Raw genomic sequence first — 15,646 nt, forward strand, 5'->3', positions numbered from 1 at the left:
AGCCAGACATACAAAGGTGAGGCAAGTGCAAGGTTGCACATGCCCACTATGTGTTGTAAGCATCTGGAGTATGATTTCAGTGGCTGAGGTGGCAGGTCAATTCTGTTTTGTCTGTCTGTCTCTCTGTGTCTTTCGAAGAGGGGAGGGGAGGGGAGGAGGTAAAGGGGAGGGGAAGAGGGGAGGAGAGGAGAGGAGAAAAAAATATAACAACTGATGAGCACATATAAACTCAAAGAAAGTATACACCATGTTAAGCAAAAACACTAGAGCAGAGCTGGGCACGGTAGCACATGCCTTTAATGCCAGAACTTGAGAGGCTGAGGTAGGAGAATAGCTGTGAGTTCAAGGCTACCTTGAGACTACATGGTGAATTCCAGGTCAGCCTGTGCTAGGGCAAAACCCTACCTTGAAAACCAAAACAAAAATCCTGATAAAGCTAGGCCTGGTGACACACACCTTTAATTCCAGCACTTGGGAGGCAGAGGTAGGAGATCACTGTGAATTTGAGATCACCCTGAGACTACATAGTGAATTCCAGGTCAGCCTGGGCCACAGTGAAACCCTACCTCGAAAAACCAAAACAAACAAACAAACAAAAAATCCTAATAAACAAAAATTTAAAAGTAGCCAGGTGTGGTGGCGCATGCCTTTAATCCCAGCACTCAAGAGGCAGAGGTAGGAGGATCACTTTGAGTTCAAAGCCACCCTGAGACTACATAGTGAATTCCAGGTCAGCATGGATTAGAGTAAAACCCTACCTTGAAAAACAAAATAAAAATAAAAGATAAATTAAAAACATTTTTAAAGGGCTAGAGTGAGATGGTTTAATGATTAAGGCACTTGCCTGCAAAGCCTAAGGAGAGGGGTTTGATTCCCCAGTACTCATGTAAGCCAGATGCACAAGGTGGCACTTCTATCTGCATTTTGTTTGCAGTAGCATGACTGGCCCCATTTCCCCCCCCCCCCCCCCGCTTTCGCATCTGCCTCTTTCTCTCCCCCTCTTTCTCTCAAATAAATCTTTTTTTAAATATTAAAAAAAAAAACACAAAGTCACAAAATTATCTATAAACCTTCAAGGCTGTATTAAACATATAGGCAGCATATATTTGAATAAAAAAAGGACCTAAACAGAATTAAGTAAATGCATCATTTGGACACTGAAAATGTTTCTTTCTTCTTTTAGTCTACAAAGCATACTAGAACTTAAGAATACCTCAAATTTGGGAGCTAGAGAAATGGCTTAGTGGTTAAGGCACTTGCCTGCAAAACTTAAGGACCCAAGTTTGATTCCCCAGTAGCCACATAAGCCAGATACACTAGTTACTTTACTATAAATCAAGTGTCTATTCCAAATATTAGGCATGTATATACAGAATCAATTTCAAGGTTGACTATCTCTTCATTATATCACACTGAAGTATTACCCTGAAGCCTTAAGAATAAAATCTCGGGCTAGAGAGATGACCTAGCCATTAAGGTACTTTACTGCAAAGCCAAAGGACCCAGGTTTAACTTCCCAGGACCCATGTAAACAAGATGCACAAGGTGGCGCATATATCTGGAGTTCATTTGCAGCAGCTGGAGGCCCTGATGCACCCATTCTCTATCTACTTCTTTCTCTCTCTTCCTCCCTCCTCCCTCTTTGTCTCTCTCAAATAAAATGAATAAAATTATTTTTTTAAAAAATAATAAAATTTCAAAGAACATTTGTCCACTTGTGCCTAAAAACAAGGCTTTTAGTTAACAAAACATTTTGCTCAATTTTCTATAACTAAAATACAAAGGATACTACTACTTTGGTGATCTCAATTTTTTGTTTGTTTGTTTGTTTTTGTTTTTGGTTTTCGAGGTAAGGTCTCACGCTGGTTCAAGCTGACCTGGAATTCACTATGTAGTCTCAGGGTGGCCTACCTCTGCCTCCTGAGTGCTGGGACTAAAGGCATGCGCCACCATGCCCAGCTCAAATTTATTTTTTAAATCATTTATTCATTCATATTAACCATTTATTTTTCACAAAGATAAAAATATATTAAAAAGATTCCAGCTGGGCATGGTAGCACACATCTTTAATCCCACTACTTGGGACTCAGAAGTAGGAGAATCACTGTGAGTTCAAGGCTACCCTGAGACTACAGAGTGAATTGTGAATTCCAGGTCAGCCTGGGCTAGAGCAAGACCATACCTTGAAATAATAAAAAACAAAAAAGAAAAGGCAGCAGTTGGAGAGATGGCTTAGCAGTTAAGGCACTTGCCTGAGAAGCCTAAGGACACAGGCTCTATTCCCCAGTACCCATGTAAACTAGATGCACAAGAGGGCACATGCACTAGAGTTCATTTGCAGTGGCTAGATGTCCATTCTCTCACTGTATCTGCCTCTCTCTCCTCTCCCTCTCCCCTCCCCTCCCCTCCCCTCCTCTTCTTCTTCTTCCCCCCCCCTCTCTCTCTCTCTCAAAAATGGATAAATAAGGGCTGGAGTGATGGCTTAGCAGTTAAACCATTTGCCTGCAAAGCCAAAGGATCCAGGTTCAATTCCCCAGTATCCATGTTAGGCAGATGCACAAGGTGGCGCATGTGTCTGGAGTTCATCTGCAGTGGCTAGAGGCCCTGGCACTCCCATTCTATCTCTGTCTTTCTCCCTCTTTCTCTGTCAAATAAATAAAAATAAAATATTTTTAAATGGATAAATAATATTAAAATTAAAGTAAAAGAAACTTTTTTTAAGCTGGGTATGGTGGTGCACACCTTTAATCCCAGCACTCAGGAGGCATAGGTAGGAGGACTGTCATTAGTTCGAGGTCACCCTGAGACTACACAGTGAATTCCAGGTTAACCTGGGCTAGAGTGAGACTCTACCTCAAAAAAGAAAAAAGAGAAAAAAAGTAAGATACATACAAGGTACTGAAGGAAATTACAACTTTTCTGTGGATATTATTTTTCAATAGTTATAAATAATCTTTAAATATGAATTTCACTTAAGTTTTTGGTAGTTACTCTTTTAAAAGAATGCATGTAGCCAGTGTGGTGGCTCATGCCTTAATTCCAGCACTTGAGAGGCAGAAGCAGAAAGACTGCTGAGTTTGAGGCCAGCCTAAGACTATATAGTGAATTCCAGGTCAGCCTGAGCTAGAAGATACTACCTCAAAAAAAAAAAAAAAAAGAAGCAGCAGCATGAATGTGGGCTGGGGAGATGGCTCAGCAGTTAAAAGAGCTTACTTGTAAAGTCTGATGGCCTGGGTCTGTTACTCCAGTACCCATGTAAAGCCTGATGCATAAAGTGGCATATGCATCTGGAGTTCATCTGCTGGGCCTGGTGTGTCTACTCTCATTTTCTATCTCTCTTTCTCCATGTAAATAAATTTTTAAAAATGAATGTTTCAGAGAAATTTCATGTCTAAGCTATACTCAGTCAGACATTCACTTATTTGGTAAATATTTGTGCAGGGCTTACTACTTGAAAGGTGATATTTTTCAGAAACAATTTGCTGGTGACCGACATGACAATCTTTACCCTCACGAAATTAACACAGTGAGATGGAGGAGAAAGACAATAAACAAATGAAGTAAACATTGGATAACAGGGAAAGAATCAAAGCCAAGTCAACTAGAAATGTGGAGGTGGACCAAGAGAAGGCTGTTATTTGATTGTGATCAGAAAGTGAGTTTTGAGCATACACATGAAGTAAAGAGCACGAACAGACAGATTTTTCAAGAAGTACTTAGCCTATTTGACAGAAAGAAAAGGTTAGAAAAGGTCTTGGCTAGAACTAGCAAAGCAGCAGAAAATGACCTGGAGAGCAGTTAGAGAGCTTCCTAGGCCATCCTATGAATGCTAGCTTTTATCTTGGGTGAGATAAAAATCACTGGGAAGTTTCAAGCAGGAAAGTCCAACCATCTGACCTGTACTATATCAGGAAAGATCTCCTCAGCACACAACAGACTGAAGGAAACTGGTATGGTAACCTGTATGAAAAGAGTGGCTGGGGCTACAGGTTGAAGAAACAATGAGAAGCAGACTGCATGTGTGCTGTGAAGGCAGTGCTGACAGGATAAGACACTGGAAGAGTGGTAAAGACTGACAGCAAAGGTTTCTGATAAGAATAGAAAGACAGAGCTGCCACTTACTGAAATGAGGAAGGGTAATTGGGGAGGACAGGCTCAGGAGCAGGGGGTCAGTTCTACATATGATAACTTTATGTGTTTTCTTTCTTTCTTTCTTTCTTTCTTTCTTTCTTTCTTTTTTTTTTTTTCTTTTTCTTTTTGGTATTGTGAAGTAGGGTCTCACTCTAACCCAAGCTGACATGTAACCGACTCTGTATTTTCAGGTTGGCCTTGAACTCACAGCAATCCTACCTCTGCTCTTGAGTGATGGGATTAAAGGCACTTATTACCACACCTAGATACATATGTTAACTTTAAAGTGCCTATTATAAATCTAATTACAGGTGCTAAAATCGTGAGTCTGGAGGTCAGGAAGTGAGGACAACTAAGAAATAAACTGGGGGCTGGGGAGATGGCCTAGTGGTTAAAGTGCTTCCTGTGAAGCCTAAGGACCCAGATCCCATGTAAGCCAGACACACAAAGGTGAGGCACACACAAAGTCACACATGCATGCTAGGTGGCACAAATGTCTGGAGTTCTATTTCAGTGGCTGAAGCCCTGGCGTGCTAATTCTCTCTCTCTCTCACTCTCTAAAATAAAAACAAAACAAATAAACTGGACAATTCTAGCAGTTGCCATGCAGACAGTGAGTATTTATAGTACGAGGGAAGTTATGCAAGGACTGAGTCCTTCCCTTCAACAGTTAGAGATCTAGGAGATGAGAGGCAACTTGCAAAGGAGTAAGAAGCCATGAGAGGAAGGACATTAGACTTAAGTGAAGAATATGGTTAAAGGAGGAAAAAATTAGTGAGCGAAAAACTAAGGCCAAGTAAAAAGTGACCTCTGATTTAATATGAAAGTCACAGGTGTCTTTGAAAAAGAACTTTTCTTAACTGTGGTGCCAAGTATCAAGTAGACTGGCTTCAAGAGAAAAGAAGAAGAAAGGAACCAGACATAGTCAACATGATGCTTGGAGAAAGTTGCTGTTAAAGGGAGCAGAGATAGAGGGACACAGCTGAAAAGGTAAAGGAAGGGTTTTAAAACAAAGCAACAAAAAGTATACAGCATATCTGAGCTAACGGGAATGACTCAGCAGGGAGGTAAACAAAGTCTTTTGGTAAGCAAAAAGTAGTAGTAGTAAGGGGGAAAAAAAAACCCACCCACAGTTCTGGGAGTGACATGATTGACAGGGGACGATTAGGGCTCTAGGAGTCCAGGGCGTTGGAAGTTCAGGAAGGAACATTGAAGTGGGCTGGAGAAAATTAGGAGGGACCACTTTTCTACAACAGCTTACTGGGTAGCTCATCTTGTTCTTTACTAGAGACTTTCAATTTCAACTTTTTTCTGGATGCTTTGTTGCTTATAATAACAGTATGCTGTTCTGCCTATACTGTATCTCTGAATCCTTTCTAATGAGCTTATTACATTCCTCTACAGACCTTGTGACTTGTCTTGCAGCTCAGGAACATTTAATTCTTTACCACTTCCTAGGTAAGAATCCGTTCCAGCAGAGCTCACCTGGAGCAGAGCTGCTTTCTCCCACACCCTGTTTCAGTAGTACACAAATGGTGGAGTTAAGCTGGGTGTGGTGGCACACACCTTTGATCCCAACACTAGGGAGGCAGAGGATCACCATGAGTTCGAGGCCAGCCTTAGACTACATAGTGAATTCCAGGTCAGCCTGGGCTAGAGTGAGACCCTACCTCAAAAAACAAAAACAAAAACAAAACAAAAAATGGAGTTGACTCCAGATAAGAGCAGTAAGAAAGTTGGGTGTTTGCAAATGGTTGACAGGTTGGCAGAATGGAGGAAAGTTTTCTACCAACATATTTTCTTAGTGAAGAGCAAGAACTCAAGAAGAAATCACCTAGAAAGTGAGACAGTAAATGAAATGATAACCTCTTAGTGGCCAGAAGGTGCTAAACAGACATTGAAGCTGTAAATTTACAGGTTTTCTAGTAGGATGGTTTGGTTCCTTCAGCCACATTTCAGTGCTCATGTTCAGACACAAAGGTAGAAGAGAGTAGAATCTCATTAGGTTTTTGTCAGGTAATTTTTCAATAATGGAAGATAGAAATAACAGAACTAATGTTTGGAAACTTACTATAATGAGAGAATACAGAATGCAGATATGGCAAATAAAAACAGGGGACAGATAATTTAAAAATCTAATATGGGACCAGGAAGACTGCTCAGTGGATAAAGCGCTTGCCACACAACTCTGAGTACTGGCAGCCATACATAAAAGCTGGAAGCCATGACAGGTTTATATAATCCCAACACACTTATATGTGAAGGGAGGTGAAGATAGGAGAATTTTCCAGAATCCAATGAATGGCACAGTTAACAATGAAATGAAAGACCCTGCCTCAAAACAAAGTGGAGGGCAAGGACCAACCCAAAAGTTGTCTCCTGATCTCCGTATTTACTCACAAACATACACATGCTAAATTTTTTAAATTATTTTTATTTGTTTGGGGAGAGAGAAATGGAATGCTTGGTCCTCAGCTCCTACAATCAAACTCCAGACGCTTGAGCCACCTAGTGGGCATGTGCAACCTTGCACTTGCTTCACCTTTGTGCAACTGGCTAATGTGGGATCTGGAGAGTAGAACATGAATCCTTAGGCTTAGCAGGCAAACATCTTAATCACTAAGCCATCTCTCCAGCCCCAATTTTTTTTTGGGGGGGTGGGGTTTCAAGACAGGTTCTCACTCTGGTCCAGGATGATCTGAAATTCACTACATAGTCTCAGGGTGGCCTTGAACTCACAACCACCACCCTACCTCTGCCTCCCAATTGCTGGAATTAAAAGTGTGTGCCATCACACCCAGACTAATTTATTTTAAATACAGGATCCATGGATCAATATATGACAAATATTGGAGGCAGATGACCAGAAAAACAGGAAGTAGTGTTCAGGGAATAGGATGCCCACAAATGAAACTGAGGAAAAGCCGTTTTTGATTGTAACAAACATGACATGATGCAGATGTAGATGACAGGGTTGCTGACACAATGAAAAAAGGAAATAAGGGCTGGAGGGATGGCTTAGCAGTTAAGGCATTTGCCTGCAAAGCCAAAGATCCAAGTTTGATTCCCCAGGACACGCATTAGCCGCATTAGCACAAGGAAGCGCATGCATCTGGAGTTTGTTTGCGGTGGCTGGAAGCCCTGGTGCACATATTCTCTCTCTCCCCCCCTTTTCTGTCAAATAAATAAATTTTTAAAAAATGCTGGAGAAATGGCTTAGCAGTGAAGGCACTTGCCTGCAAAGCCGAAGGGAAGGGCCCAGCTTCAATTCTCTAGGTCTCATGTAAGCCAGACGTACATGGTGCCACATGTGTCTGGAGTTCGTCTGCAGTGGCTAGAAGCCCTGGCATGCCCATCCTCACCTCTCTCTCCTTTTCTCCCTGACTATAATAAATAAAAATAAAACCTTAAAAAGGAAAAGGCATGTATTGGGCTGAGGAGATGGCTGAGCAGTTAAGGCACTTGCCTATAAAGCCAAAGGACCCAGGTTCCATACCTAGTCAACAAGTAAGCCAGATACACATGGTGGCACATGCATCTGGAGTTCGTTTGCAGTGGCTAGATGCCCTTGCATGCCCATTCATTGTTTCTCTCATAAATAAATATTTTATTATGGTAAGTACCATTTTTATATTTTGGATACTAAAATCACCAAAAATTATGACAACCTTAAGAAAAGTCAGGTTCTGAACTCAAAGTTGGGGTCTGTAGATGGCTTTAACACAGCAATTGCAGGTGATATAGTCAGGTAGCAAGTCAACAAAGCTGGGGTGAGGCTTAGTTAGGGAAGATGGGAAGCAGCAGTAAAAGGAAAATATCTCCAGTCTATCTCTAGATTCAGGAATATAAAGGGACTCAAGGGAAAGCAGCTTGCAAGAAAGAGTGTTCAGGGACAAGCCAAGTACTAAAATAAGACTAGAAGTCTGGCATACAAGGGATTTTGCTAACAACATACCTTACAAAGGCTATGTGAAGAGTTTAGAAACTGTAGAGGGAAAGTTGAGACTAGGAAGATCTGAGGGACTCTGAAATGAGGGAAAGCCCGGAGTTCTAGGTTTCTTTCTTTTGGTGACCAAAGAGGGACAGAGATATGGTGGTGTTGGTCTACAGGCTGAATAAATGAATATGTAGATCAACAAACACTGAAACCAGCACTGCCCATCTTCCATATGGCCATTTGTGCTGCTATAACTAGACATGGTTTCCCATTTCTCTTCTCGCTGGCAGTTTTAGGATTTGTCAACAGAGGATGTAGGAGGGACACTGCAGCAGGAAAGAGCTTCCCTTCTTGTCTGGTGGTTTTCTCCATGTTACTGCAGCATGTGGAACACTGTATCACTTGCTCCTATAAGCAGCTTGCCCGATTCCTGTCAGCTTCTGAGTGAATTTCAGAAGCTCAGCCACACCAGTCAAATTCTGTCTACCTCAGTAGCTTCTCAGTGAGTTCATAAGTTCCCCAAGTGACCTCCCAATACATTTTACTGACATTTCAGGGACTTTTTCCACACGATTCACCAGTTCCATGGTGGGCAGCTTTTTGCTTGCCAGTGTCTGACTGCAATACCTCAGTGGACTTTACCATCAAACATGATATCCTATGAAATAATGGCTGAATCAGCCATAAGGACAGGGTTGGGGGATCTTCGAAATCTTCTTTGGGTAGGTACTCAGTCTCAGAACTAAAAGTAGCAGATGCTTCCTGGATCTGCAATTTCTATGTTACATTCTTCAGTACTCTCTTTACTCAAAGGTTAATTCCTTTCGAGACATGATATAATACAATGATATGATATATGGCATGACATGAAGAAAATGCTAACTTTTGTAAAAAATGTGTTCTTCGTCACATTCTGAAACATGACAGACTAGGCTATATGATCACAGTCCTTACAGCTCTCTGATTTTGATTTGTTTGGTGGTCAACCTGAAATACAAAAATTTCCTGGAGTCTTAGCAAGTATTTTACAGGTGTTTACTTCTTCTACGCATAAAATTAAGTTTGTTACATGAGACTGATTTTTATCTATGTTACTGTACTGTATCAATTATTTACTCAATATATCTACTTAATGTTGGTCTATAGCTTCTTAGTTTTAGAAGACTGATGAACCAAAGTAACTTTCTTTAGTAACAAGAGAAGGAATCCTCTGAATATCATGATAACTCAATAGGGGTGCAATAAAATAAGGTTAAATTAAATTTGCTACCAGTAAGTCTGTAACATGAGCGTACCTGTTTATGTCTTTGGAGTGGCTTTTTTTCAAATAACTTTCTGTCTCCATACTTCTTATATGTTAAAGGCACTCCATATTTAGCAGCAGGCTTTGTGATTTTTTGAGCAGGGACAAGAGAAGCCAGGCTTTGTCCTGAAGCTGGTCTTTTACCTGCATAATAGCAAAGAATCTATGGTAGTAGATAGCACTTTTTCATGTTCACAGTCAGTGGCACAATTTAAAACTTTTTTTTCAAATATCTTATGCATTCCTTAGCAAATATCAATGCGACTGTTACTAAAGCTACTGTCCTAAAAGATGTGAGACAACTTTTCATGGGTACTAAAATGTCTTATATAAAGAGAACTTCCTTAAAATTAACTGTGGGAGATGACAGCATCTATCTGTGAATACATTAAAATCAAAACATAAACTCAAGGAGCAACCGTTCAACATTAATTACATTCCTATGAGCAATTTTTTCTGTCCTATGTAGTTTGAATTATGTCTACACCTATAGCCCTATTGTACATCAAACACATTAAGGCATTCCTTAACTAAAGGTATGATAAAATAGGGTACCTCTGTACCATGCTGATGGAAACATAAATTCTTTCTGGAGGACAGTTTATAAGGCTTGGTATTTGTGAACTGAGTTTAAAGGAATAGAGGCTAGGGAGATGTCTCAGTGGTTAAGAGCACTTGCTGCTTAATCATGAGAACTTCTTTGGCTAGAGACCACCAAGTTTGGCTCCCCAGAACCTACATCAAAAGCTGGGTGTGGCTGTGCATATCTATAAGCTCAGTCCACGAGGGGTGAAGAATAAAGAATCGCTGGGGATCACTGATGGACAGCAGCTCCAGGGTGATAGAGAGATCCTGTCTCAAGGAAATATGTGAATAAGCCATGAAAGGACACCTGACATTCCCCTCTAGTCTCTTTATGCAAATGAATGGGCTACCTACATCTGCACACACATGTGTACACCACACATACTCCATACACACACACACAAAAAAACCCCATAATAATCACAGAGAGTCTGAGAAGATGGTTCAGCAGGCAAGAGTGTGTGTTACACAATCACGAGGACCTGAATTTGATCTCAGCACCCAACTAAAAAGCTGGGCATCTGTGCTTGCCTGTGATCCCCCTCCCCCCACCAAGGGTGGAGACAGGAAGGTTACTAGGGATCTCTTGAAAGCTAGTGTAACTGGAAAACCAGGAGCTCCAAGTTCAGTGAGAGAATGTTTCTAATAGAGAAGGACACCTGGACATCTGCTTGTGGCCTCTACACATGTGCAAGGGATGTGTGCATTTGCACACACATGCATATACACCATACACCACATACAAATACAACATACTATATGCCCATTCTCCCCCCCCAATAACCATAAAGCCAAATGCAGTGACTCACACCATTAAATCCAGCACTTGGGAGGTTGAGGTGGCAATGCCATGAATTTGAGGCCATCCTGACCTACAGAGCGAGTCAGCCTACACTACAGTCAGACCCTTCCTTAGAAAAATAAAAATAAAAAAGTATCATGGAAATAAAAACTTAATTCACAGGCTAGAGAGAGGGCTTAGCAGTTAAGGCGCTTGCCTGCTAAGCCTAAGGACCCATGTTCAACTCTCCAGATCCCACAGAAGTCACACACACAAAGGTGAGGCAAGCACAAGGTTGCACATGCCCACTAAGTGGTACAAGAATATGGAGTTGGAGTTCAGTGGGTAAAGCCCTGGTACACCAATTCTCTCTCTTCCTCTCTCTAAAAAAAAAAATAATAATAATAATTAAATTTAAAATATGAAGTATTTCCCAAAGAAAAATTGTTTTACAGAAGGGTTATACCTCAACTGGATATTTTATAACATTCTGTAACATAGTTTTCAAAATATCAAAAGCACTTGACAAAGGCACAAAATTTTAAGACACACTAATTCTTTATCTGCCTCTTTCTCTCTCAAATAAATAATTTAAAAAAGAAAAAAAAAAAGGCTGGAGAGAAAGCTTAGCAGTTAAGGCACTTGCCTGCAAAGTCTAAGGACACAGGTTCAACTCCCCAGTACCCACATAAGCATTCTTCTGGAGTTTGTTTGCAGTGGCTGGAGGCCCTGGCATACCCATTCTGTCCCCTCCTCTCTCTCTCTCTCTCTCAAATAAATAAATAAATATTTTTCAAAATTTTACGACAGATTTCATCTAATAAGGCAGGTAACTGAAAGTTTGTTAATTTATCAAAGTATTGTATTTCAACATATGCCATAAGTTATTTTAAGATGTAGTTCTTGAGATATTTAGCATACAATATCCCCAATTTTTTTTTTTTTTCTTTTTTTGAGGTAGGGTCTCACTCTAGGTCAGGTTGACCTGGAATTCACTCTGAAGTCTCAGGGTAGCCTTGAACTCATGGTGATCCTCTTACCTCTGCCTCCTGAGTGCCGGGATTAAAGGCATGAGCCACCAGGCCCGGCTCAATATCCCATTTTCTTTATCTATATTTTTAGTATAAAATTATTGCAAAGCCTCATATCAAATTTAATTTACCTGGTATAGGCTGTTGTCCAAACTTTGAAAATGTTTTCAGACAAAATTCTTCTGCAATAAGCTTAGATTAAAAGAGAAGAAAAACAAAGTTAGAAAAAAAAATGTTCATTTCCCAAATAAAAGGAGCTATCCACTAACTGCAAAATATTTTTCCTCTTCTAATCACAATGATGTTGCCAAATGAATGATATATATTAACACTCAGTCATCCACTCAGCAAATTCTTCTCTGCCTCATCACAGCCCCTAACCCCATGGCTAGTCCTACCAATACATTTCTATTACTTCACTTGATAGGCTTTTGCTTCAGAGTAGACTAATACACCACCCAAGTCCTACTTGCTTGCTTCGTATCTTGACAATTTAATGAAAATGCCTCTTTAGAAATATCCATATTCTATATTTACTTCAGACCTTTTTGAGTCACTTCATTATAGAAAAGCTCTCTCAGAAACAGTATTATTTTAACTTAACTCTGAATCATCTTAGCAGTCCAAAGAGTTCACCCTCATAACTGTAAAGATGTTGCTGGATCAATATTTTTTGTAAGCACTTACAAATATTTTTTTGGAAAAAAAGACACAATTTACATTTTTTAAAATAATTTTCTCTTCTGATCTGTTTTTTCCCCCAGGGCAAAACTCTGACAACAACAAAGACTTCATGGAATTTAAGCCTTTGGTTTGTTGTTGTTATTGCTGCTTTGCTTACTGTGGAGAAGGCAATGTCAAGTGAATTTTCTCAATTTTATGAGAAGTAACAGTAATACTTCTTATAGTAACAGTGGACTAGACACCCCAATAGGCAAAAGTCTCACAAGCTGAGATGATTCTATTTCCTGTTAAGGATCCTCTAGAGCAGTAGTTTTCAAAGTCCCAAACCATCATTACCTGGCTTTATAAGTACACAAATTCTTAGGGACATTCCAAATTACTAAAACAAGGATGGCAGTGACTGAACCCAGTAAAGCCCTTCAGGAGAATAATGTGGGTTAAATTGTGAACCAGTACAGTAGAAGATAAGCATGAGTGAAAGTTTAGTCAGAGACAATTCAGAGCAAGTATGTATGTTTTCTGTTCTGAATACATACATCTTTTCCTTTCTCTGTCTAAGAAGAAAATGGGTATTTACTTTTGAAAAATGGGATTGAACCCAGGGCTTAATGAATGCTAGGCAAAACTCTACCACTGAGATAAATCCTAGATATCTGCCACCACCCAATCTATTTTTTGAGTAAGGGTCCTGTTAAAGTTGCCCAGGCTGGCCCAGAACTTGAATGTACTCTGTGGCCCAGGCTATCCTTTGTTTTGAGCTCCTCCTGCCTCAACCTTCTAGGTATCTGGGATTACAGGACTTTGTTAACAAGTCTGGCTTAAGGGGTATTTTATAGTTTCCAGTTTGTAACATAGTTTTCAAAATATCAAAAGCACTTGACAAAGGCACAAAATTTTAAGACACACTAATTCTTTATCTGCCTCTTTCTCTCTCAAATAAATAATTGAGTAATTTCTTTGGTTCTTTAAGTACAAGTCTTTCCTTTCCTTTCTTTGGTGTAAATGCTCAAATGAACTGAGAGAATGTGCAGAACCCAAGAAGAACCTGGAATCTTATGCTGTGCTTTCCAGTGTAAGAGCCACCACCCACCTGTAGCTATGCGAGTCAGAATTCTCCTATCCTTAAAAACTATAAAGTCAGCTCTTCAGACACACCAGCACACTTCAAGTGTCCAACATTTGGCTAAAAGCTATAATAAGAGGCAGTTCAGATACGGAACACCTCATCTTCACAGAGTGCTGTGCTGGCCAACACCTACATTCTTAATGAGTCAAACCTTATTCATGATCCAACAAGCCACATGCAGAAAAAGCTTGCCAGGGTCTGGTTTGCAAGACAGAGAACTAGGCCCCACCAACCCGGTCTGATGGCATGGAGAGATTTAAGGCATTAAAAATAAAAACTGATGGGCTGGAGAGATGGCTTAACAGTTAAATGCTTGCCTGTGAAGTCTAAGGACCCTGGTTCAAGGCTTAATTACCCAGGACCCACATAAGCCAGATGCCCAAGGTGGTGCATGCATATGGAGTTCATCTGCAGTGGCTGGAGGCCCTGGTGTGCCCATTCTCTATCTATCTGCCTCTCTGTCTGTCTGTCACTCTCAAATAAATAGATAAAAATAAACAAAAAAATAAAAATAAAAACTAAGCTGAATGTGGTGGTGCACACCTTTAATCCCAGCACTCTGGAGGCAGAGGTAGGAATTCCAGGTCAGCCTGGGCTAGAGTGAAACCCTACCTCAAAAAACCAAAACCAAAAAAACCAACAAAAAAACCCCCCAATAAACCTGTGCTACAATTCCAACATTTGGAAGGCTGAAGCAAAAGAATTGCAAATTTAAAGCCAGCCTAGGCTACACAGTAAGATTGTGTCTTACAAAGCATAAAATAGGGCTGGAGAGATGGCTTAGTGGTTAAGGCATTTGCCATTAAAGCCAAAGGATCCGGTTCAACTCTCCAGGACCCACATAAGCCAGATGTACAAGGGGCACATGCATCTGGAGTTCATTTGCAGTGGTTGGAGGTCCTGGTGCACCCATTATCTCCCTCTCCCTCTTTCTCTGCCTCTTCTCTCTCTCAAATAAATAACTATTAAAAAAATAAAACCTGAGGGAATTACCATGGGATATTTTTTTTATAATCATGGAAAGAGTTAATAAAAATTTAAAAATTAAAAAAAAAAACCTATTCAGAGCATTACAGTATTACTAGGGACAAACAGGTCACAGATAAAGCTTCTAAATTCTTTCAAAGTTATAGCCTTAAAAACACATCATAAACTACCTCATTTGAATACTGGACAAGCAATACATATTAGAAAACAAGTAAGAAAAACAAAGAACAGAAGATGTAAATTTTCATGAAGACTGAAATCTAAGTGGTAAACAGCAACCAGGGGTGGTATATTCACCAAATATATCCTGTTGAAAATTCTAGAAGTTACTAGTCATTATCTATCCCCCTTGCACATTATAAGTTTGTATATTTCCAGTTTTAATAGTTTCCTTTCATTGCTAATTAACTGAATTCCAGCGTTTCAGTCTTGAGAGAGAGACACTGTCCTAACTACATACATGGGACAGGGGGTGTCAGCAAGATTAAATGAAGTCCTTGTTTCTTCTCTAATACTTTTCAAAAAAACAAGAATGTACTACATCTCAATTGCTCTTGCAAATGTTATTTTTAACAAAGACATCTTTTAAGATGCCCACATTTCAGAGATTGTTGTTATGCTTTATGCAGGAAACCTTAAACCTCTACATTTTAATTCGTTTTCCTGCTTACTAATGCATTCTTTTGGCATTAACAGTTAAATCCAAATCTCTTTGTTTTCTGAAGGGTATTTGCTCACAGGAATGTTCTGTTAAACTAGAAGCAAATATAAATAATGCAATTATGATTTTGCTATATATGTTATTAACAGAAGAAAGAAAAATAGTGATTATTTAAATTAATAAAAGCCATGACAGGGCTGGAAGGATGGCTTAGCAGTTATGGCATCTGCCTGCAAAGCCAACTGACCCAGGTTCAATTCCCCAGGATGCACATTAGCCAGATGCACAAGGGGTCGCATGTGTCTAAAGTTTGTTTGCAGTGGCTGGAGGCCCCAGTGCGCCCATTCTCTGTCTCTCTTCCTCTCTCCCTCTTCTCTGTCATATAAATAAATAAAAACAAAATATTTAAAAGCCATGACA

The 15,646-nt window shown here is 40.0% G+C and overlaps 1 protein-coding gene across 6 annotated transcripts in view; it reads right to left on the reverse strand.

Annotated features, from left to right (window-relative positions):
• The window catches only part of Nek1 (NIMA related kinase 1), a 176,937-nt gene that overhangs the window by 125,613 nt on the left and 35,678 nt on the right, over positions 1 to 15,646 (reverse strand). For all 6 annotated transcript variants that reach the window (XM_045153398.1, XM_045153373.1, XM_045153380.1 and 3 more), the window contains exons 11-12: positions 11,900 to 11,960; positions 9,364 to 9,515 (exon numbers count right to left, since the gene is read on the reverse strand). In XM_045153398.1, coding sequence (XP_045009333.1) covers positions 9,364 to 9,515; positions 11,900 to 11,960 — 213 coding nt within the window. The remainder of the gene's footprint in view (positions 1 to 9,363; positions 9,516 to 11,899; positions 11,961 to 15,646) is intronic.

Source organism: Jaculus jaculus, chromosome 1, assembly GCF_020740685.1.
Source record: "Jaculus jaculus isolate mJacJac1 chromosome 1, mJacJac1.mat.Y.cur, whole genome shotgun sequence".
NCBI classification, from domain to species: Eukaryota; Metazoa; Chordata; class Mammalia; order Rodentia; family Dipodidae; genus Jaculus; species Jaculus jaculus.